This window comes from Mya arenaria, chromosome 14 (genome assembly GCF_026914265.1).
Source record: "Mya arenaria isolate MELC-2E11 chromosome 14, ASM2691426v1".
Taxonomy (NCBI): Eukaryota; Metazoa; Mollusca; class Bivalvia; order Myida; family Myidae; genus Mya; species Mya arenaria.
The window spans coordinates 29,417,710-29,441,912 of record NC_069135.1 but is presented as its reverse complement, the minus strand read 5'-3'; the positions used below and the strand labels follow the sequence as shown (position 1 = coordinate 29,441,912).

General features: G+C 38.9%; 1 protein-coding gene across 1 annotated transcript in view; it reads right to left on the bottom strand.

Moving 5' to 3' along the window:
* LOC128217886 (protocadherin Fat 4-like) overlaps positions 1–24,203 on the bottom strand; it is a 52,342-nt gene that overhangs the window by 1,892 nt on the left and 26,247 nt on the right. Inside the window, exons 14-45 of the mRNA XM_052925321.1 lie at positions 23,888–24,138; positions 23,648–23,768; positions 23,264–23,406; positions 23,074–23,170; positions 22,305–22,555; positions 22,065–22,185; positions 21,681–21,823; positions 21,491–21,587; positions 20,722–20,972; positions 20,482–20,602; positions 20,098–20,240; positions 19,908–20,004; positions 19,139–19,389; positions 18,902–19,022; positions 18,518–18,660; positions 18,328–18,424; positions 17,559–17,809; positions 17,311–17,431; positions 16,287–16,532; positions 11,540–11,682; positions 10,550–10,646; positions 10,094–10,234; positions 8,181–8,782; positions 7,804–7,942; positions 6,615–7,461; positions 5,115–6,352; positions 4,618–4,900; positions 4,260–4,408; positions 2,255–2,435; positions 1,750–1,844; positions 1,349–1,443; positions 717–1,149 (exon numbers count right to left, since the gene is read on the bottom strand). Coding sequence (XP_052781281.1) covers positions 717–1,149; positions 1,349–1,443; positions 1,750–1,844; positions 2,255–2,435; positions 4,260–4,408; positions 4,618–4,900; positions 5,115–6,352; positions 6,615–7,461; positions 7,804–7,942; positions 8,181–8,782; positions 10,094–10,234; positions 10,550–10,646; positions 11,540–11,682; positions 16,287–16,532; positions 17,311–17,431; positions 17,559–17,809; positions 18,328–18,424; positions 18,518–18,660; positions 18,902–19,022; positions 19,139–19,389; positions 19,908–20,004; positions 20,098–20,240; positions 20,482–20,602; positions 20,722–20,972; positions 21,491–21,587; positions 21,681–21,823; positions 22,065–22,185; positions 22,305–22,555; positions 23,074–23,170; positions 23,264–23,406; positions 23,648–23,768; positions 23,888–24,138 — 7,509 coding nt within the window. The remainder of the gene's footprint in view (positions 1–716; positions 1,150–1,348; positions 1,444–1,749; positions 1,845–2,254; positions 2,436–4,259; positions 4,409–4,617; positions 4,901–5,114; positions 6,353–6,614; positions 7,462–7,803; positions 7,943–8,180; positions 8,783–10,093; positions 10,235–10,549; positions 10,647–11,539; positions 11,683–16,286; positions 16,533–17,310; positions 17,432–17,558; positions 17,810–18,327; positions 18,425–18,517; positions 18,661–18,901; positions 19,023–19,138; positions 19,390–19,907; positions 20,005–20,097; positions 20,241–20,481; positions 20,603–20,721; positions 20,973–21,490; positions 21,588–21,680; positions 21,824–22,064; positions 22,186–22,304; positions 22,556–23,073; positions 23,171–23,263; positions 23,407–23,647; positions 23,769–23,887; positions 24,139–24,203) is intronic.

The following is a 24,203-nucleotide window of genomic DNA, read 5'->3' as shown; positions in this document are numbered from 1 at the left end:
ATGTTAGGAGCGATTTCGTACTTAGCGGATTTTTTCAACGGTTATACTGGTGGCCGTTTCATCAAGAATGTTAGGAGCGATTTCGTACTTAGCGGATTTTTTCAACTGTTATACTGGTGGCCGTTTCACCAAGAATGTTAGGAGCGAGTTCGTACTAAGCGGATTTCTTCAACGGTTATACCGGTGGCCGTTTCATCAAGAATGTTAGGAGCGATTTCCTACTTAGGCGTTTTTCTTTCAACGGTTATACAGGGGCCGTTTCACCAAGAATGTTAGGCGCGATTCCGTACTTTCGATCCCTGCACTGTTGAAAACCGCTCCTATATACAAAATTGCTTCTGAAATTTTTGTTGAAATGGCCACCAGTATGATCTTGGTGAAGCTTAAAAGGCTGCTGGTACATGCTTAAGTAAGAATATGTTATAAAAGTCAATTGACCAAAACTGCATTATAAATATTATATTTCGCAATGCACAGTTTGTTATGCTATATATTTGTATATTTCTACCGCAAACGAACTTAAAACAGCTCATTTTCAATCATTCAGAGCCCAAAATTCCAGTGTGTGAATTTATTCTGGTCAAATAATGTACATATTTTTTTCTGTTTGCGTCAAATGCGTTCAAAAGATACAATATCAGATGGTGTTATCAATAGTAGCACAATAAGGTGTTCGTCAACAATAATTACATATTTTGGAAGACACATATATTTACCCGGATCTATTGCCCGACCGTCGAACTTTCTATTGGTGACCACATAATTTTTATCAATGAAGGGTTCCTTAGCCGGTGGAGTTTTGAAAGAAGGCGCGTCATCGATAAAAGGCGTCGGCTGCTTTATGTCAGTTTGAAGTGGGAGGTTCCTGGTATTCACCAGATCCGGTTTTCGTATGGGCGGCGGAGTGACGCTCGGCGGCGGGGTATCAATGTGGATTTCGACAGGAGTGATCTGATTCCTGGGAGGGGTGTAAAGAAGAGCCCGGGACGGTGAGGCAGGCGGCTCGTAAACGGGCGGTTTGGGGACAGGATGTGGCGACTCGTGGTTTAGGCGTCCATGCGTAAATTGGGGCGGCTCGTCCCAGTCAGAGTTGGCGCTGTGTAACTTCATTTCCCTTTGTCGTGGCGGTCTTGGTGCTGGCCCTCGGGTCTATATGTAATTGATATACTTTTTTTTTATATATAACATGTACAAATGTGCATACATGATAGTATAAAACAGTGTAAGTATGTAAGAAGTTTTAAAACTTCCTACTGAAAACGCTAATTGGAACATTGAAAACTACTGTTTGGAAATATGTCTTACAAACCTATCCTGAAAATCCTGATAATTTATGATGATGACCTACCCTAGCGGTTTGCGGCTGTGAATTAGGCAGCGGTAGCGCCACAATGGCTGGCGGCAGGTTTGCCTTATCGTACGGTTTCACCAGACCTTCGGATGCTGCAATGAAATATTTTGGAATGTTAAATAGTTGACCAGTATCTAGATTAAATATTATATTTATATTTATTTTTATTGAAAAACGGGATGCAGACGAGCATTATTTCATTATATTATATTTGAATATTTTGGATTAGGTTTTTATTGCCTCTAAACAGAGTTGTAAAAAATAGTAAAATCAGGCTTATCGAGTCTTTAGCCTTCCAATGCTTTTGAGTGCGTTCCTTTTAAAATATTCATAAACGTTTTTGAGTGAGGCTCGAACCCTATGTCCACCCTTATTGTTGCATTCTATGTGATACTCACGTGACGCCTGGAACATGGGCTTCTCTTTGGGTCTCCTTGCTGGCTTCCGGCGGTCAACGCGATTTTCTGTCTCCTCCGCCCGGCTGATTGGTGTTCTGTCAGGAGGAAAGACGTGTATACGTTAATACGATATTTTTTTCATTTGTCAAAGTTCGATTCGGGTTGAACTTTAAAGGGGCAATTTTAAAGCCGCCCTCACCCTAAACCGTATAATTTATGCTCTAAGCGTTGTGTGTGGGGGGTGGGGGGGTGGGGGGGGGGGTGGGGGGGTATTTAAAGTGAAAAAGTACAGTCTAGGGTATATAAGGCATAGTTTTTGGTTCTTTAAGGTATTCTATCCGCTTTCTAAGTTTGACGACTTTTGAGATAGGGCGAAGGTTAAAGTTAAAGCACTTCGACGATGACTTTCACAATATTTTTTTGGATAAATATCTGACCTTTAACATATTAAAAGCGTTTTGGAGTTCTGTCATCTTAAATAGCACACACCATTTCTTCCGCTTACCGTTTGCGGTGGCGGTACTTGTAAACGGCGACAGCGGTTCCGGCAAGTAAAAGGATAAAAGCACCTCCGCATGCGAGGGACACCGTTACGATGCCGGCCGTCGTCCGGATCCATGAAATCTCAACTTCAGGTGTGACGTACTTCTCCACTTTGTAGATGCCAAATGTTGTCCACGACGGCCCTGTTTGGTGCAAATTGATTTGAAACCACTTGTAGGGATACAATGACAAACTATGAGTATAACTACACACACAAAGCTTGTTGTTACGCGCCGTTGAACTACACACACAAAGCTTGTTGTTACGCGCCGTTGAACTACACACACCAAGCTTGTTGTTACGCGCCGTTGAACTACACACACAAAGCTTGTTGTTACGCGCCGTTGAACTACACACACAAAGCTTGTTGTTACGCGCCGTTGAACTACACACACAAAGCTTGTTGTTACGCGCCGTTGAACTACACACACAAAGCTTGTTGTTACGCGCCGTTGAACTACACACACAAAGCTTGTTGTTACGCGCCGTTGAACTACACACACAAAGCTTGTTGTTACGCGCCGTTGAACTACACACACAAAGCTTGTTGTTACGCGCCGTTGAACTACACACACAAAGCTTGTTGTTACGCGCCGTTGAACTACACACACACAGCTTGTTGTTACGCGCCGTTGAACTACACACACACAGCTTGTTGTTACGCGCCGTTGAACTACACACACAAAGCTTGTTGTTACGCGCCGTTGAACTACACACACAAAGCTTGTTGTTACGCGCCGTTGAACTACACACACAAAGCTTGTTGTTACGCGCCGTTGAACTACACATACAACCAATTCATTTTTGTAGTTTGATGAAAATGAACTCCTGCTTTGGTGTCATATGACCTGGGGAGGGGGTTAAATATCTGATATTCACAGTGTGTGTATACCACGTGATTAATTACGTCATAAATGCTACGTCGGACGGCAATGTTTTGCTTCGAATGAAGACTTAAAACAAAAATAACTTCACTATTTATTCACCATTTGCGATGAAACATAGCGCAGTCTACGCCTCTTAAGGAGCCCCGCATTCGGTCTTTTACCAGAGTTTGATTGAGATTTTAGTTTCTTCCAACACTTCGACAAACCTTTTCACAACGGAGCACTGTCAAAACAATATTTTGAAAACAGGTTTGTCGAAGTGTTTGAATAAACTATTTACCTTATCAAACTTCGGTAATAAAACGAAGGCGGGGCTCTTAAAGCGGCATATTTGTTTTATTTAAAATGGTGTAGTAAAAGAAAAGTTATCTTTGATTTAAATCTTCATTTTAAGCAAAATATTGCCTTCCGACGTAGCATATATGACGTAATTTATCACGTGGTATACACACACTGATTCAGGCATTTCGAGATTTTCTGACATTTTTAAACTGCAGTAATCCATCGTTATTTATTGCTAAAAAGTTGGTAGGAGTAATCCCTTTGATAAATCGAACGAAAATGAATAAATTCTTTAGGTTAAATATGTTACTTTAATATTTCCTATCAAACTACTGTGTACACACATACAAGTCCCAGAAACTCTGTTTAAATTCGGACACGGCTGAAATATGATTTAACAACATAAAAGCGGATATACAGGGGTTGCTCTTCAAAAATGACGTCATATAATATGGACCGGTTATATACAGGGGTTGCTCTTCAAAAACGACGTCATATAATATGGACCGGTTGACGTCATAAAACTGGTGAGTGCTGCTTGCAATGTTCACAATGACATTTTTTTCTCAAGTAAACATTATAAGAATTGTTCAGGCTGACTGACCGGTCCTTATTATGTCATATGACCCTCAGTGGTGTGTACATTTTCTTAAATTTCAAGATAATGTTTCATCATGATAGCTAAATGTATCAAAAACGTTGGTGTCTCATCATTGTTCTCAGAATTGATCTTACTCCATATGCACATAATATTTAACAATTTGCAGGCCATCAACATAAATAAACGTATATAATTACCAGTAATATCCCCTGCCGGAGTACCTACGTCATCAAGGGCGGCTATAGTGTACGCCTCGTCCACTGACAAAAACACTTTATCGTTGCCGAGCTCAGAAAACTCGTCGGCGGTATTGTCCTTTATCACATACGAACGGACAATACAGGAGCTGGAACGTGGTAATGCATGTAATGGTTGTCGTTGACAAATATTTTTTGTTATAATGCCTTTTTAAACTCGAATTTCGGTTACTGGAAATAGGCAAACTCGACACTATACAATCAAACAAGAAACACACGAGAGAAATTAATGATGTCTTTGAGCTAAATTTGCTTATAAAAGCTACTGAATGTTTTGATTCAAAAAAATAAAAATAACCTGCTGCTAATTTCCGCCACACACCACCGTTTCACTTCTGAGGTGGAGTACGTTTGTTGAAACACTGTCGTTAGTAAGGTGAAAAACGTCGATTCCATTGTCAAAAAAGTGGCTCTGGAAATACTCATATAGTAGTTTAAAACCACAGCATCAGGATTATAGGCGTCAATGCGAACCGTCGCTCCTTGCGTTGACGTTAACGCCGGACTTCCTTCGTCAGTTGCGGAAGCGTAGAATTCATATTTGGTGCCTGGATAGGCCGTGGCAATCAACGTAATGTCACCTATTGGAATAAGCATAGGATTAAAAAATATCACTTTTCACTGTCTTGCATATAAAACTTTTTATTCGCAGATGTGTAGTTATGTGCATGGACATTTTCTGAGCATTTTCAATCATATGAATAAACCGGAAAAAACACGTCTAAGCCGAAAATAATAGAGAATTAAAGCTGTCGTTAAATTTTATACCATGCTAAATTGATCTTGTGTTCTTACCTGTAACCGAGTTTAGTTCGAACAGCTCTGGGTTATCGTTCTGTGTAACAGAGAAGGTAAAATCTTTATTTACGCCGATATCAGCGTCACTTGCCGTCAACGTTGCCGCTGTCAATTGACAACCGTCATTGTACGCTATCTCTTTGCTGTAAAACGTCGGTGAAAACAACGGCTCGTTGTCATTCACGTCAAGTACCGTAATTTCTATTGATGTGGTAAATGATAACGCTGGTGATCCGCCGTCTGTTGCCGTTAACGTGAAATTGAAGTAATCGATTGTCTCTCTATCTATAGGCGTTTCTACTGATATAATAAACGTATCGTCGGCAGTAGCGAGGTAAAAATCTGCTGTGGCGTCATTGGTTATTGAGAGCGTTATGTCGTCGTTCACAAGAATATCAATATCATCAATTACTAACGTGAGAATGCTTGTGCCCGTCGCGGTATTTTCTATGACTGTTCCCGTGTAAAGTATCGACGTGAACGTTGGTTTGTTATCGTTATAATCAAGAATATGAATTGTAACAGTAGCGGTCGCCGTTAATGGATTGGTACCACCATCGGTAGCACGTGCAACGAATGTATATAAATCAAACGTTTCTCTGTCCAAATTAAACTCAGTGGTGATAGCTCCGCTACTTGAGTCCAGATCAAAGTGAGTGCTGTTACCGTCGATCCAGTAAGCGATCTGGTATGTTACGGCGCCGTTTGCATCGATATCAGCGTCAGTAGTGTCCACGAGATCTACAAGCGTCGCCGCTGGTTGATGTTCTGATATACTGAAATTATACGTGTCTGTTCCGCCTGGCTGGAAGATCGGGTTATTATCATTGACGTCGCTTATCGTTACAGTAGCGGTAACGCTCGTACTACGCGGGGCAGAACCGCTGTCAGTGATCGTTACTTCCAGTTTATACAAGTCCGTCGTTTCTCTGTCAAGAACATTTACAAACTGGATCAGCCCTGATGCAGAGTCTATGTAAAAATCGCTATTAGTGTTTCCATTTGTAATTTCATACGTCAGATGGGCGTTTTCATTTTCATCATTATCAGTGACAGTTAATGTGTAAACCACAGTGTTAATTGGTGTGTCTTCAGCCACAGTCTTATCGTACGGTGTACTCTGAACCACAGGATCGTTATCATTTTCATCATCCATATAAACGGTATAGGTAACACTACCTGTATTCGCTTGAGGGTTGGTTCCTTGGTCTGTCGCAAAGACGATGAAAGTGTGACTGAAAATACACAGAACAAAAATTATATTTGAATGGAATAGATCACATTAGGAAAGCATGTTTGAACAGTATCGAGGTTATTTTTAGCCCTTGTGAATTATGTTGTATGCTAGCTTATTTAAAGATAGATTATAAACTTATTTCATTATATGAATTTTCATTGCACATTGTCAGAAATAGTTTATAGCGACATGAATTGGATGTGTGTGATTAGCTCATATTCGAAGAAAACTAATTGGTAAGAAATGATTCATCTATTAACCTTGTGGCTGTTTCCCTGTCAAGGGTATCTTTGACAGTTATACTCCCTGTATTTTGGTGGATTTTAAACTTTGCTTGAACAGTAGAAAACGAGTAGACGATAACGTTGTTATTCCCGTAGACGGAGTCCGAGTCAGTCGCCAACGCGACAGTCACCTCTGTGTCAGGCGCGGTGGCTTCAGAAATGGAAACTGCAATATTTTCACCTGGAAACACTGGTGTATTGTCATTCATGTCAATGATCGTGATACGAACGTAGCATGTTGAAGATAAAGGCGAGGCACCACTGTCTTTTGCTTCAACTATAAGGTCGTAGGAAGAAAGAACTTCAAAGTCAATATCGGCATTAGTGCTTATTACTCCAGTTGTTTCATCAATGGTAAAACGAGATGTCCCCGTTCCCGATTTGATAGAATATGTTATTGTTCCACTTGCACCAGTGTCTGTTTCTGTGGCAGCCACTGTCAGCACTGTCGTTGGATTGGCTACATTTTCGTCTAAATTAGCTGTGTACAGGTTCTGAGTAAATATTGGTGTTTGGTCATTATCGTCCGTTATTGTTACAACTAAGGTTATTGAGGAAGTCCGAGTGTCTGTACCAGATGATTCCATGTCTTCCACTTTTATAGTCAAAGAATACGACGTGGTACCGGCGTCATAGTCAAGCTTCTGTGCAACATACATATTTCCCGTTATCGGATCTATTGAGAATGCATCTCCAGTGTTTCCTCCCCCGATGTAGTAGCGCAGCTCACCATGACCGCCTGTCTCTGCATCTGTAGCAGCGGCTTGGTACACGCTCGTTCCCACAGCCTCTGTCTCCGCTATTGACAGAGTAGTACCTGACGCTGAAAAAGCAAACGTTAGCCTTTTTATTTTATGGCGATTAAAATTTATATTACACTAATTTGTATAACCCGTACTTGTATATATGCGTGTCTTTTTTGTTGCAAAGCGAGTGGAAAAATGACAAATTGTTTCTGTTCAATTGGCGATAAGCATTTCAACCAAGTGGTTCTTTGCTATATTATAGAATAAAAGTCAGAGGATAACACGTTGACAGTAATGTCGAGAACGAAAAATTCTCAGTTTTTCCTGGAAATGATACATTTTCTGCTCAAAAATGTTAACTATCATAACGAGTTAAAGACTTATGACAGCTAACAACAATTTCATAAGTCTGCACTTACTAATCAATGGGTCTGCTTCATTAACAGCAGTGACCACAACGCTTCCCTTGACCTCTATGGTATTGTCGCCGTCGGAAACCTCAATGGTATGGTCATACTGACTAGATGTAACAGTATCGTAGTCTATGGACGCCTTTAGCTATGTAGGAGTAACATAAAACGTTAGTTTTCTTTCGATTGCTATAAGAAGTTGATCATAAACTGGAAGTATATATTTTTCAGAACTCTTTGGGTTGTCGAATAAGGTTTACTTATAAAAAAAGTATGTGAATTGAGTTCAAATATTAACATTCAGACTTAAACTAAATTTTACGCAATTAATATTAGATACGGAATAAAATTGCAATAAACATATTTTAGTTTTCTTGATAACATGCCTGCAGTTCTGAGCCGTCAATCTTGAAATAATTCGTATCACCAGATCCAATTGTGTAGGTCAGTGTATCACCATCGATGTCAGAACACGTCATGGTATACATCACATCATTCACAGTCCCTTCCTCAGCAATCACCTTTGTATAGGTCATTTCTGACGTGCAAGATGGGATGTTGTCATTCTCATTAGTGACCGTTATATCCAAAGTCGCGGTGTCCGTGTTTCCTCCAGATTCTTCGCTGACTTGAAGAGTCAGAGAGTAGGATGTAGTAGAGTCATAATCCAAAGGTCCGGCAAGACTGACCTTTCCTGTTTGAGGATTAATAATGAACTTCTTCTCACTGTTCCCAGCAGTAATCGAGAATGTCAGTCTCCCAAACTCGCTGGTCGATAAATCTGGGTCCGTAGCAGTAACGGTTAATAGCGATGCTCCAATGTTTTCATCCTCTGAAAGGGTCCAGCTGTATGTGGCCAGGGCGAATGTCGGCCCGCCGTCGTTTACGTCCGTTATTTCTATGTCAACGTGCACGATTGTTGAGAGACTTCCATCGCTTACTGTGATTTCGATGTTATACGCTGTATTGGTTTCAAAATCCAAGGCAGCTAAAAGATGAAGTGTACGACAAATTAAGTCTGGTTTAATAATTCGTTAGGGTTCAGATATAAATTACTTCTTTTTCTGTAAATCAATTTAATATTGCCTTAATTTACACACACTACCTTTCACATATAGGCAAAGTTGTAATACACTGTAATACGCAACTATACCACAGATTATATATATATTGAAACAAGCGTTAATGCAAAACAAAATTCTCATGAAAGCAAAAGTAGTGAAGCAAAGAGACGTGAATTATTTCTTGACCAATTCAACTTCTGTTCTAGCATTTTGCATTTCGGGCGTTACATAAAAAATATTCACACTGAAACACATGTGGATATATTTTAGACCTTGCACGCTTGTCCTATAGTTTGAGAGTGAATTTCTGTTGTTGTTGTTGTTGAGTTTATATAGGTCTGCCCGCGCCCTATAATGGATGCATTATGGCTTGACCCCGTCACATCCCCAAGTGTGACTTAAACAGAATTTTGAAGCCAAAAGGGGAGTTTTACTCCCATCGGTTGATGGGATATTCGTCAAAGGAGTAATTTTGTACCCAAAATGCCGCGAAACAGAGTGAATTTCGAATCAAGTGTGTCATCTTATGATTGTCACACACTCATTCGGAGCTCCTCGCCCATTTTTTATCGAAAACAACCTCGGATGTATGCCGGTACATCAGTTGAAGTAGTTCGTATTTTTTTTTAATTTTATCAATATATCAATAATTAAATGTAGTGTTTGAGAGTTGTATTATTTGATCTATGAGTTAATTGATTGCCAGTTTATGGCAAACATAATTAAGATTCCCAAGAGTTAAGTCATAACGTTTAACTGCTAAATAAATTTACTACGCGATCTTCTTGCAGCGGACTTAAACGTACCAACTTTTGAGTATTTAAACCGTCCAAATACATCCGAGGTTGTTTTCGATAAAAATGGCCGAAGAGTTCCGAATGGTCACACACTAAAGAAACACCGAATTCCGCCGTCAGCGATTTTGCGTATTGGTTTATGTATCAAGTGGAACTCTTACAGAAGACGCAGGCTATCTGCGAATCATCCATACTTGTACAGTTTGCATCGTTTTCACCTCAACCGGTCAATTAAATGTGATCGCAAAAACCACGCGGTTACACACTTTAAAGAGTTGAGGCGCTACATAGTGACTATCTCTTCGGTACAAAATGGTTTTGCGATCGTCATTTGTTTATCTTATGGATGAGAACAGTCGTGTCTAGTGAAAAAGAAATGCAACGATGATCTAGTTTGAACAAATACAGTTAAATAATTAGTCGACAAATTTAACTTACACCCCACGACCAGTGCAGGAGTAGCCCCAGTGGTGTCTATGGAGAAGTGGTTCATGGGCGTCTGAGTGGCGATGGAGTATGTCGGTGTGGTACCATCGCCATCAGTGCATCCCAGGTCAGATATCACCGCCGTGGTCGTTGCTTTTAATTACGGGGAGTTTTTATATCAATCGACGCAAAAATTCACACTATAAAGATGAGTTATACTGCTTCATGCTTACAATGTCCCTATATTACATATCAGACATAGTCACCTTCATATGAATTATCTGAATTATAGGTAGTAAATGAACTAGATCTTTAATATCACCTTAACCAATAGTCGAAATAAAAAATGCGCAGCCTAATGTTCAAAGATAACGCCGTCAGTCTTAATTTCGTACGTAATGTCCCCTCAAATCGAGTTTTGATTGTGTAAAACAACGCTAATTTGACAACAGTATGTGGTAATCTTACCAGTGTCTTCCGCCACCGTTAAAACGTGGGCATACGCTGAACACGTCGGTACGTTGTCGTTCACGTCTGACACCTGTATCGTAACTGTTCCTGTTCCCTGTGAAGAGCATTAGAAATATGCGATAATTTTCTTTACAGATAGTCAAATGACAACAAAGAATAGGTATGAATCAGTTATTAAAACAATACTTAGTGCTCGAAATAATGTGTGTCGTATCTTGATCTTGGTAATTCAGCAGCCAGACGTTCTTGATTTTGATCAGGTGAATCGGTTTATCTAGAAAGGGACTAGGTCAGTAGACAAAATATGAACTCAAACAGAAAGCTGGATAAAGGGTAATTGGTAAGCGCTTCCCAAATAAATTGACAGAGTGTCTGTTATACCCTATGCCCATTTATTTGTTAAAGGACCTTTAGGCTTAAAAAAAATACATTTGGTTCGGGTTACCCGACCCTTCCTACGGAATAGGCGCCGACCCTACCGTTTTTATAGTCAGTTTAAAAAAAAAACGAAAAACCAAAAAAAATAAAAATATATTAATTTTTTTAAATTGCTTTTCACTTTGTAGTTGAAAACCTTATATGCTTATACAGAAGATAACTTTAACACCATTATCCAATGATGAAAATGACATTCTTATATAAAGCCTAATAAAAAAAGCCTACCTACCATACCTATTTTTGAAAAGGATGTAACCCTAACCAAACAATTTTTAAGGGCTTAACCTGTATAAAGCGATATAAGTTTAAATGAGGAAGGAAAATACAAACAGTTTAAACATTCTCCGAACTATTCCTCTAACATGTAAGTGAAGCAAATGACGAAGAAAACAGTGATAGTATGTAAGATAACTAAACATAAACATGTATGACGTTTTAACTGATAATTTACAAAGTATCACATCTGTACGTGAATATATCGAACCACATACATATGTGAGCAGTCATTTCATCAACCTCACATCACGACCAAATGTACGTATGCGTTACCGTGTTAGGTGTGGGCGACCCTCCATCGACGGCGAGAACGGTGATTACGTAGTTTGTAGCCGTCTCGTAGTCCAACATCTGAGCCAGACTGAGTTCACCAGTCTTATGGTCAATGCTGAATTTACTTGAACCGCTGTTTGATACTGTGATAAAGAAATGTTATAACGTGTTGTCCAAAACTGTACCGATTGTTTCATTCGGTATGGTCAGTCAGAATATATTAATACTATGGCTATTTTGCTAGAGACTAAATTAACAATTAGACGTGGCCGCGGATACTGGAAATTTAATAATTCCCTCCTTAGATGCGAATACATCACCATTATAAGCAATTTTCTTAATACAGTGTCTATTCAATCTGAAATAAAATGGGAACTCATAAAATAGAAATCAAAAATAACACTATTGAATATTCAAAATAAAATCATGAAAACAACATTTCCACCTTATAGTAAACTAGAAATAAAACTTAAAAGCTTATACGAATCAAATGATCAAAGCCCCGACAATGATGTATCCGCACGTATCACCTTACTTGAGAGAGAGAAAAAATAGTATATATATATAAACAAAGCCACAGGCGCCCAAATTCGTTCATACGTATATTTCATTAAAAAAAGGGGGACACTATAATTACAAATATTTCTTTAATCTTGAAAAATCGCGCCAAAGTAAGAAAGTAATAAATTTATTAATGATAGACGGAGCCAGACTACATCAAACTCAAGACATACTTAAGGCTGAAGTTATTTTTTGTAAATATTGATATACATCGGGGTTTAAAGACGATGAGCAATATGAACAGTAAGTAAATGAAGTTGACTTAGAATCTACTTTAGAATCAAATTTAGCTGCTAATTGTGAGGGAGAAATTTCTGATGAAGAAGCTACAAAAGCACTCTGTGATATGAAACCAAATAAGAGTCCTGGACTTGATGGCCTTACACTAGAGTTTTATCAGTCGTTTTTGGCAAATTATTGGAACACTTGTTCTCTCGGCATTTAATCATAGCTATGCAAAAGGTGAACTATCCTTAACGGCCACCTATATATTGTCAAATATTGATTATAAGGTTGCAGCAAAAATCTTACCAACACGACAAGGATACATGAAAATAGAAATACATGTTAAAACATCAGGCAAAGAGGTATGGAGGCTATTCGTTGCCAAAAGTCCAGACGTGTAATTCCCACACTATGTTTCTTAATCGTACTAAATATCTCTTACATTTGTCAATGTAGACGTGCTATTTGTTGTTTCTATTCGTCAGTTTTTCCGTATTGATTTGTCATTTGTCATTATAGTAATCAAAATGTATATTTGTCAGATCGACCCTGTATAAACTCACTAAAACATAGATCGTATAACTTGCCTTTAACAATATGATGATGTAATTTAGAAAGCCGAATCATGCATATGTAAAACTGCAATCCTACAGTCGACACTCGCATTCGTAAAATGAACAGTTGCAGTCCAACAAGTCCAGGTTTACAAAAGTCAATTGACAAGTTCAGAATTACAAGGCTAGACGATTTCGCCTATACCTTATATGGTAAATGTCACCGAAAGAAACGAAGGTGAATGGGCGGAGCTAACGAATCGGATATTCTTTCGTTTATTTCCGTCGAATCAAGCAAGGGAGATAACATCTTCGCCTACCTCCTGTAAATTCCCGGCTGTAAGTCCGAGTACTCTCTCTTTATTTCACAATAAAAACTAAAATTAACTTCATCTTTTATTTTATTTTAACGATCAATGTTCCTAAATGGGTTATAAATCAACATATTATTTAGTCAATTGCAGTTGGGTGTATCTGAGCTGGGCTCACGGACCCAGATTTATACTGCCACTGTCAGTTGTTTTTTTTATTTATATACCCAAGCAAGCAAAACTCGTTCATTTATTTTATTTACAAGTGGACCATGGGCGGGTCGTTCAGTGGGGGGGGGGGGGGTAGGGCCTGTGTCGCCCGCCACCAGTTGGCCCGCAAGTAAACTTAATAAGGTTATTTTTTTGTCAATATTTCTCAGATAAAAATATTTAATTACGCCGCCATAATGCACTAATTCAGACTAAACATATTTAAAATATTCTAGGGGGAGTACCCCTAAACCCCACTTCCCACATTTTAAACATATTAATGTCATGCCCACTCGAGGGATCATGTCCAAAAAGTTTTGCCCCTAAGTAACGCCCCTCTAACGCAAGTCCCTGTTCAAAACCTGCTCCAGCAAACCCACGAAACTTTTGATGGACATCATAATGATATCCACCTAGTTTTGTCTGATGTTATACATTTACTATCTTAATAAGCATGTATGGTGTAAACGTGTAATTTCAATACATCATTGAAACAAAATATCCATGTGGATGGAAGAACAGCCCTCCAACCCACTTGTGTCCCCCAGTTATGAATTACGGGATCTGCCACTGTGAACCATAACAATCAAGTGGGGGATTTCGATAACATGAAAAAATAGATACCGTGAGTCTTAGATTAGAAAAACAAACGCGAGATTTTTCCCCTCCAAAAGGGCTAGGTCCGCTTCACCTAAATGTGAAAAAAGCCCTGACTGTTGAGTGTGGGTGTACAGCATCAAGTAATAACTGTTTATTAGCAATAAATTGACTTCATCATTAAAATACTTTATTAATTACCTATAAAATAATATGTTTTACAGTATAATGTACGAGTTATATGAAGTTGTAATCTAAGTGTATTTTATCCATACATTTCCAGCTACCAGGTAAGAAACCTCTGGGGCATCTTAGTGAATAATTTCAACTTAATGAAAATTAAGATTTTTTTTCTTCGTAAATTTTAAATTATCTAATATTACTTGCAATCTTAAACATTGCAAAAAGGCAAAAAAGTGTCCTCTAATGGTAGAATTTAAAATAGTGTTTATAGTAATTTAAAGCTGCACTCTCACAGATTGACAGTTTTGACAACCTTTTTTTGTCCCAGACTCGGCTGATTTTGGCAGCAATGCTTTCTATACAAATAATAATTACTCACACTAAAACAGATCTAAATTGTTTGAAAAACTGCCGACATTTTTTATTTTTCTTAAAACGTTACTGTAGTATCACGTTTAGCCATAAAACATCAATTTGCGAACGTAATATTGAAAAACTGTATCTGATCTTTTGTCAGCAGTCTTATACCACTGGTATCCAGACATTTACGCAAATTGGCTAATTCCAAAACAAAAAATAAAAATAGTTGTCAACACGGTCAATCTGTGAGAGTGCAGCTTTAAAAGAAAAATAAGACAATGGGACTTTTCATTCTTGAAGTATAATTTAATGCTAATGACTTACATTTTGTTGTGTTTAAGTCAAGTATCATTTTGCATACATCTCATTTTATGTCATATGTGCGTATTAATTACTATTATATAGACAAAAACATGTTGTAATATCATATATTATTTTATTCGACATGAAATAATTTAAAATCCACCCTGTTTCAAAATCATAGTCCATAATGTCATAATATAGATGATTTGTAATGTCCATAATAACGTTCGCAATGTCCATGGTCCAAAGTATCCATAATTGGTATAAATAGAGCCGAGTGATAGCGGAAATTTCCGAAAGACGTAAGGAGGAGTTAAGACATGGTTAAGGCGGAGTTAAGACATGGTTAAGGCGGAGCTATCTATAAATAAAATTAAATTCATCTCGTAAACAACGAGAATAAAACTCCAATTGGTACAATGAAAAATGAAAATGTGCAGTGTAAAATGTAAACATACAACCGATGAGTTGGCGGTTGTAAAATGTAAATTGGTAAATCATCAATGTTACAAACCTAAAATACACACATACACGTCTGGACTTTTGGCAACGAATAGCCTCCATAAAGAGGCGATGTAAATGATTATACGTTTTAATACGGTACAGTTTATAGTTTATTTGAAATGCATAAATGCCATAGGCCCATGAGCATACAAGAATTTTGCATATATACACGTATCATGACAATTCATAGATCAGTGGCCAAACATAATTTCATAGATACATTATTTTAACAATAACTAACACTATATTATTATTTATAATTCAAACTATAATATATATAACACTATATTATTATATAATTCAAAGTATAATATATATAATACTATAATATTATCACAGTCATCATTATACAATGTACATTCTAACAAAAAATGAAACTCATCTTCGAGGATATTCACTAACAGGTATAAAATTCAGGTTTATGTCATCTACCGGCCTCGATTTTTAGTCTATGTGATGAGAGTCTTAACCTCGTAAGGGCTTTCCGAAATTTAATTTAAAAGTCGATCAAGCGATCACCTATTTCAAAGCATGGTAACATGCATGTTTTCCTAAACAATTATATATATACTGTTTAATTACCAAATTATAAAGCTTTTGTCAACATTTTTTTTCAAAAATGTCGCTCAGGCCCTTTAACGTTCTAGCGGCCTAGCGGCGTGAAGTTAACGGCCTTGCAGCCTTGCGGCCTAAAATGGCATCGTATTTCGAAGCATGTATACATGCCTTTTCTTCTAAAGCAATGAAATATTAACATTTTCTACGCACAAAGTATCACTCTGAAACGATTATCGACATTAGTTTTCAAAAATATATCATTGTTTTAGAAGAACAGGCATGTTAAATGTGCTATGAAATAGCTGACTGCTAACTTTACGCCGCAAAGCCGCTAACCTCACACCGTTTTGTTTTTATTGTAACGCCATTCTACTTACTAACCTGAACTGATCGAGTAGCTGACAACTGCATGAGGCGAAGCATCAGCGTCGGTGGCAGCGTGTGTCGCCAGCGACGTACCAACTGCCGTGTTTTCCGCGAACGTAACGTCCACGTCTGCGCCGAACGTCGGAGTGGCCTCGTTGACGGGATTGACGACGATTGTGACGGGAATCGTTAACGTTGTTGTGCCGTCTGTTACTTGGACTGACACAGCAAAGTTCTGCGTTCCCGCGTCGTAGTCTAGGGCTGACAAGATATGACGTCACAGTGGATTATTTATATTTTATTCTTATCGCCTATACAACAAACATTGTTTGACTACAAAATCAGGGCCGAAAATTGACTACGACCTGTGATAACGTTGTTTTGATATAATTTATCAATGTAAAAGCAAAAGGTAAATGTACGTAATAATAGTCAGTGAGCCTTATTACAATAATCCTACTCTATTAGCTTCTTCAACGTATATATAGAGGCTTATATGACCGGACGCAATGGTGACGTCCTGTATCAGTTCGGGTTATTGATCGCGTGTCTGATGCATGCTTATACACGACACAAGACGTGATACAGGACGTCAGAAAAGCCTCATATCGTAGTAATCATTATGTTTTAGACCACTTTGATTATTTCTGTGTTTAACAATGCTTTACGTTTGAACCAACGAAAGTAAACTCAAGATTGAACGACATTTCCCGGAATTTCCATTCCTAAGATAACGCCATATATCAATCGCATCAAGGATTTAGTGCATTTTCTTAAATATAAACACAAATCAACAATTGAATACATTCGACATAGCAAATAACGAACGTTCCTGAAAAACAATGTTACTGAATAGTATTGTAATAAAACAACTTGACTTATGCTTATAAGGATTTTGAAATCGACTGTAGCATGATAGAATTTTTCATAACTGTTTGCTGTATTTTCAACGTTTGAAATGAAGTAACAATGAAAGGCATGCATTTAAGTATATTATAAGCTTATACTATGCATAAAAAGTAATAACAACATGTCTAACCAGATGCCAACGTAATTACACCAGCTGGGCTGATGTTGAACTTCGACCCAGTATTTCCCGACGCTATGGAATATGTCAACGTGTCAACGGCATCCGTGTCAGTACACGCCAGAGATACGTACTGGGAAAATAATCATTCCTTATTTGATGCAGATAGGAATGGATCAGTAAATCATGACATGCATATCAAATGACAGCAGCTTAAAGGCATTAAAACAACTAGACTTGATTAATGTTAATAAACTCACATTAACAGACGAAACGGTTCCAGGTTCGTCAATAGATATTTGGTAGGAGTTTGTAGAACACGTGGGTGCCTGGTCACTGATATCATTGATGTTAACGGTGACGGTGGCGCTTCCGGTCTGAGCGGGGGAGCCGCCGTCCGTTGCCTGTACTGTGAGCAGGTACTGGGTGGTCGTCTCGTAGTCCAGACTTCCGGTCACGCGTATGGCGCCGGTCGTCGGGTCAATGTCGAACTTGCCGGCAGAGTTGCCCACTAAATAAGAATACAGGTCATAGATTCCTCTATTGAAAATCGGTACCGATTTTAAAGAAAGAACCACAATAAACCAGATGAGAAACAGTATATCTAATTAAACTTGAAATTACGTATATTCCATCAATATAGGAAGAACCTATAACCAACCCTCGTACTTTTGCTCTAAGTTGAACAAGGGTATTATTGTTAAAAAATCGCTCAGCAAGAAAAATGCGGCTCAAACCTATATGTTCAATAGCGCTGTAAATGGTTGTTTTTAGTTTTACGGGATATTATTTGTGATCTTTGTAGTTTTTACCAGCATTTAGGTTTTTAACAGGACATGGCCTGATTTTGCTAACGACGACGTCTATGTTTAAATACTTCCTCGACTTTTGTATTGAAAACAGACCAGCCTAAAGGCAAGTGAGTATAATAGGAGTCCACACATAGATTCACAGCTAACCAACATTTGAAAAAGCCTTTAAACTGAAGCATGTCGACTCATGACCAATTAATCTAACCAATAGACTTACAAATAATAGAATAAGTCAGATCTCCGTCATTTCCCGCGTCAGCATCCGTTGCCGCGACAGTCGTTACAGCACCGCCAACAACCGTTGATTCGTCGATCTGAAATTATCACGTCAGGTCAATTTCTATTTCGTTACAACTATTTCACAAAATTGAGCGTTAATTATTTTTTAGTTATTAAAACAAACTTACGCTGACGGTGTTTCCTGTGACGGAAGGCGCAGCCTCGTTCACGTGGTTGACGTCAACAGCGACCGGCATCGTTAACGTGTTGGTCCCGTCTGTTACTTGGACGCTTAAGGCGAAATTCTGAGTCCCCGCGTCATAGTCAAGTGCTAAATGAAACGGAACGAAATCATGGGACTTCATGGTTCTGTTTTAAAGAACAATAGCATGTGCTTCCAAATGCATAAAGAAACTTTAAGTTCACGAAGAGCATTACATAGTTCAAACAAACCTAACGATTGTGGACATTTTATCCACACTTACCATAATTTTAGACAATTGTCTGCTCGGACGAATTGTATTTTGTTAAATCGCAATATATTCAAACGAAAACTTAACGTAAGACGCTACCGGAAGCTAACGTTATTTCGCCAGAAGCAGAAATACTGAACGTAGTTCCGGTATTCCCAGACGCTATTGAATACGTCAACGTGTCAACGGCATCGGTGTCAGTGCATGCAAGAGATACGTACTGAAGAAAAGATCCATTCTTTATTTGATGCGAAAAAGGAATCATACTAAATACATGGAATGAATAACAAATGTAAGCAATTTGAACTCGATTTGATCAATGTTAAATAAACTCACATTAACGGACGAAACGGTTCCAGGTTCGTCAATAGATATTTGGTAGGAGTTTGTTGAACACGTGGGGGCCTGGTCACTTATGTCATTGATGTTGACGGTGACGGTGGCGCTTCCAGACTGAGCGGGGGAGCCGTCGTCCGTTGCCTGTACTGTGAGCAGGTACTGGGTGGTCGTCTCGTAGTCCAGACTTCCGGTCACGCGTATGGCGCCGGTCGTCGGGTCAATGTCGAACTTGCCGGCAGAGTTGCCCACTAAATAAGAATACAGGTCATAGATTCCTCTATTGAAAATCGGTACCGATTTTAAAGAAAGAACCACAATAAACCAGATGAGAAACAGTATATCTAATTAAACTTGAAATTACGTATATTCCATCAATATAGGAAGAACCTATAACCAACCCTCGTACTTTTGCTCTAAGTTGAACAAGGGTATTATTGTTAAAAAATCGCTCAGAAAGAAAAATGCGGCTCAAACTTATATGTTCAATAGCGCTGTAAATGATTGTTTTTAGTTTTACGGGATATTATTAGTGATCTTTGTAGTTTTTACCAGCATTTAGGTTTATAACAGGACATGGTCTGATTTTGCTAACGACGACGTCTATGTTTAAATACTTCCTCGACTTTTGTATTGAAAACAGACCAGCCTAAAGGCAAGTGAGTATAATAGGAGTCCACACATAGATTCACAGCTAACCAACATTTGGAAAAGCCTTTAAACTGAAGCATGTCGACTCATGACCAATTAATCTAACCAATAGACTTACAAATAATAGAATAAGTCAGATCTCCGTCATTTCCCGCGTCAGCATCCGTTGCCGCGACAGTCGTTACAGCACCGCCAACAACCGTTGATTCGTCGATCTGAAATTATCACGTCAGGTCAATTTCTATTTCGTTACAACTATTTCACAAAATTGAGCGTTAATTATTTGTTAGTTATTAAAACAAACTTACGCTGACGGTGTTTCCTGTGACGGAAGGCGCAGCCTCGTTCACGTGGTTGACGTCAACAGCGACCGGCATCGTTAACGTGTTGGTCCCGTCTGTTACTTGGACGCTTAAGGCGAAATTCTGAGTCCCCGCGTCATAGTCAAGTGCTAAATGAAACGGAACGAAATCATGGGACTTCATGGTTCTGTTTTAAAGAACAATAGCATGTGTTTCCAAATGCATAAAGAAACTTTAAGTTCACGAAGAGCATTACATAGTTCAAACAAACCTAACGATTGTGGACATTTTATCCACACTTACCATAATTTTAGACAATTGTCTGCTCGGACGAATTGTATTTTGTTAAATCGCAATATATTCAAACGGAAACATAACGTAAAACGTTACCGGAAGCTAACGTTATTTCGCCAGACGCAGAAATACTGAACGTCGTTCCGGTATTCCCAGACGCTATTGAATACGTCAACGTGTCAACGGCATCGGTGTCAGTGCATGCAAGAGATACGTACTGAAGAAAAGATCCATTCTTTATTTGATGCGAAAAAGGAATCATACTAGTAAATACATGGAATGAATAACAAATGTACGCAATTTGAACTCGATTTGATCAATGTTAAATAAACTCACATTAACAGACGAAACGGTTCCAGGTTCGTCAATAGATATTTGGTAGGAGTTTGTTGAACACGTGGGGGCCTGGTCACTTATATCATTGATGTTGACGGTGACGGTGGCGCTTCCAGACTGAGCGGGGGAGCCGCCGTCCGTTGCCTGTACTGTGAGCAGGTACTGGGTGGTCGTCTCGTAGTCCAGACTTCCGGTCACGCGTATGGCGCCGGTCGTCGGGTCAATGTCAAACTTGCCGGCAGAGTTGCCCACTAAATAAGAATACCGGTCATAGATTCCTCTATTGAAAATCGGTACCGATTTTAAAGAAAGAACCACAATAAAGCAGATGAGAAACAGTATATCTTATTAAACTTGAAATTACGTATATTCCATCAATATAGGAAGAACCTATAACCAACCCTCGTACTTTTGCTCTAAGTTGAACAAGGGTATTATTGTTAAAAAATCGCTCAGAAAGAAAAATGCGGCTCAAACCTATATGTTCAATAGCGCTGTAAATGATTGTTTTTAGTTTTACGGGATATTATTTGTGATCTTTGTAGTTTTTACCAGCATTTAGGTTTTTAACAGGACATGGCCTGATTTTGCTAACGACGACGTCTATGTTTAAATACTTCCTCGACTTTTGTATTGAAAACAGACCAGCCTAAAGGCAAGTGAGTATAATAGGAGTCCACACATAGATTCACAGCTAACCAACATTTGGAAAAGCCTTTAAACTGAAGCATGTCGACTCATGACCAATTAATCTAACCAATAGACTTACAAATAATAGAATAAGTCAGATCTCCGTCATTTCCCGCGTCAGCATCCGTTGCCGCGACAGTCGTTACAGCACCGCCAACAACCGTTGATTCGTCGATCTGAAATTATCACGTCAGGTCAATTTCTATTTCGTTACAACTATTTCACAAAATTGAGCGTTAATTATTTGTTAGTTATTAAAACAAACTTACGCTGACGGTGTTTCCTGTGACGGAAGGCGCAGCCTCGTTCACGTGGTTGACGTCAACAGCGACCGGCATCGTTAACGTGTTGGTCCCGTCTGTTACTTGGACGCTTAAGGCGAAATTCTGAGTCCCCGCGTCATAGTCAAGTGCTAAATGAAACGGAACGAAATCATGGGACTTCATGGTTCTGTTTTAAAGAACAATAGCATGTGTTTCCAAATGCATAAAGAAACTTTAAGTTCACGAAGAGCATTACATAGTTCAAACAAACCTAACGATTGTGGACATTTTATCCACACTTACCATAATTTTAGACAATTGTCTGCTCGGACGAATTGTATTTTGTTAAATCGCAATATATTCAAACGGAAACATAACGTAAAACGTTACCGGAAGCTAACGTTATTTCGCCAGACGCAGAAATACTGAACGTCGTTCCGGTATTCCCAGACGCTATTGAATACGTCAACGTGTCAACGGCATCGGTGTCAGTGCATGCAAGAGATACGTACTGAAGAAAAGATCCATTCTTTATTTGATGCGAAAAAGGAATCATACTAGTAAATACATGGAATGAATAACAAATGTACGCAATTTGAACTCGATTTGATCAATGTTAAATAAACTCACATTAACAGACGAAACGGTTCCAGGTTCGTCAATAGATATTTGGTAGGAGTTTGTTGAACACGTGGGGGCCTGGTCACTTATATCATTGATGTTGACGGTGACGGTGGCGCTTCCAGACTGAGCGGGGGAGCCGCCGTCCGTTGCCTGTACTGTGAGCAGGTACTGGGTGGTCGTCTCGTAGTCCAGACTTCCGGTCACGCGTATGGCGCCGGTCGTCGGGTCAATGTCAAACTTGCCGGCAGAGTTGCCCACTAAATAAGAATACAGGTCATAGATTCCTCTATTGAAAATCGGTACCGATTTTAAAGAAAGAACCACAATAAAGCAGATGAGAAACAGTATATCTTATTAAACTTGAAATTACGTATATTCCATCAATATAGGAAGAACCTATAACCAACCCTCGTACTTTTGCTCTAAGTTGAACAAGGGTATTATTGTTAAAAAATCGCTCAGAAAGAAAAATGCGGCTCAAACCTATATGTTCAATAGCGCTGTAAATGATTGTTTTTAGTTTTACGGGATATTATTTGTGATCTTTGTAGTTTTTACCAGCATTTAGGTTTTTAACAGGACATGGCCTGATTTTGCTAACGACGTCGTCTATGTTTAAATACTTCCTCGACTTTTGTATTGAAAACAGACCAGCCTAAAGGCAAGTGAGTATAATAGGAGTCCACACATAGATTCACAGCTAACCAACATTTGGAAAAGCCTTTAAACTGAAGCATGTCGACTCATGACCAATTAATCTAACCAATAGACTTACAAATAATAGAATAAGTCAGATCTCCGTCATTTCCCGCGTCAGCATCCGTTGCCGCGACAGTCGTTACAGCACCGCCAACAACCGTTGATTCGTCGATCTGAAATTATCACGTCAGGTCAATTTCTATTTCGTTACAACTATTTCACAAAATTGAGCGTTAATTATTTGTTAGTTATTAAAACAAACTTACGCTGACGGTGTTTCCTGTGACGGAAGGCGCAGCCTCGTTCACGTGGTTGACGTCAACAGCGACCGGCATCGTTAACGTGTTGGTCCCGTCTGTTACTTGGACGCTTAAGGCGAAATTCTGAGTCCCCGCGTCATAGTCAAGTGCTAAATGAAACGGAACGAAATCATGGGACTTCATGGTTCTGTTTTAAAGAACAATAGCATGTGTTTCCAAATGCATAAAGAAACTTTAAGTTCACGAAGAGCATTACATAGTTCAAACAAACCTAACGATTGTGGACATTTTATCCACACTTACCATAATTTTAGACAATTGTCTGCTCGGACGAATTGTATTTTGTTAAATCGCAATATATTCAAACGGAAACATAACGTAAAACGTTACCGGAAGCTAACGTTATTTCGCCAGACGCAGAAATACTGAACGTCGTTCCGGTATTCCCAGACGCTATTGAATACGTCAACGTGTCAACGGCATCGGTGTCAGTGCATGCAAGAGATACGTACTGAAGAAAAGATCCATTCTTTATTTGATGCGAAAAAGGAATCATACTAGTAAATACATGGAATGAATAACAAATGTAAGCAATTTGAACTCGATTTGATCAATGTTAAATAAACTCACATTAACGGACGAAACGGTTCCAGGTTCGTCAATAGATATTTGGTAGGAGTTTGTTGAACACGTGGGGGCCTGGTCACTTATATCATTGATGTTGACGGTGACGGTGGCGCTTCCAGACTGAGCGGGGGAGCCGCCGTCCGTTGCCTGTACTGTGAGCAGGTACTGGGTGGTCGTCTCGTAGTCCAGACTTCCGGTCACGCGTATGGCGCCGGTCGTCGGGTCAATGTCAAACTTGCCGGCAGAGTTGCCCACTAAATAAGAATACAGGTCATAGATTCCTCTATTGAAAATCGGTACCGATTTTAAAGAAAGAACC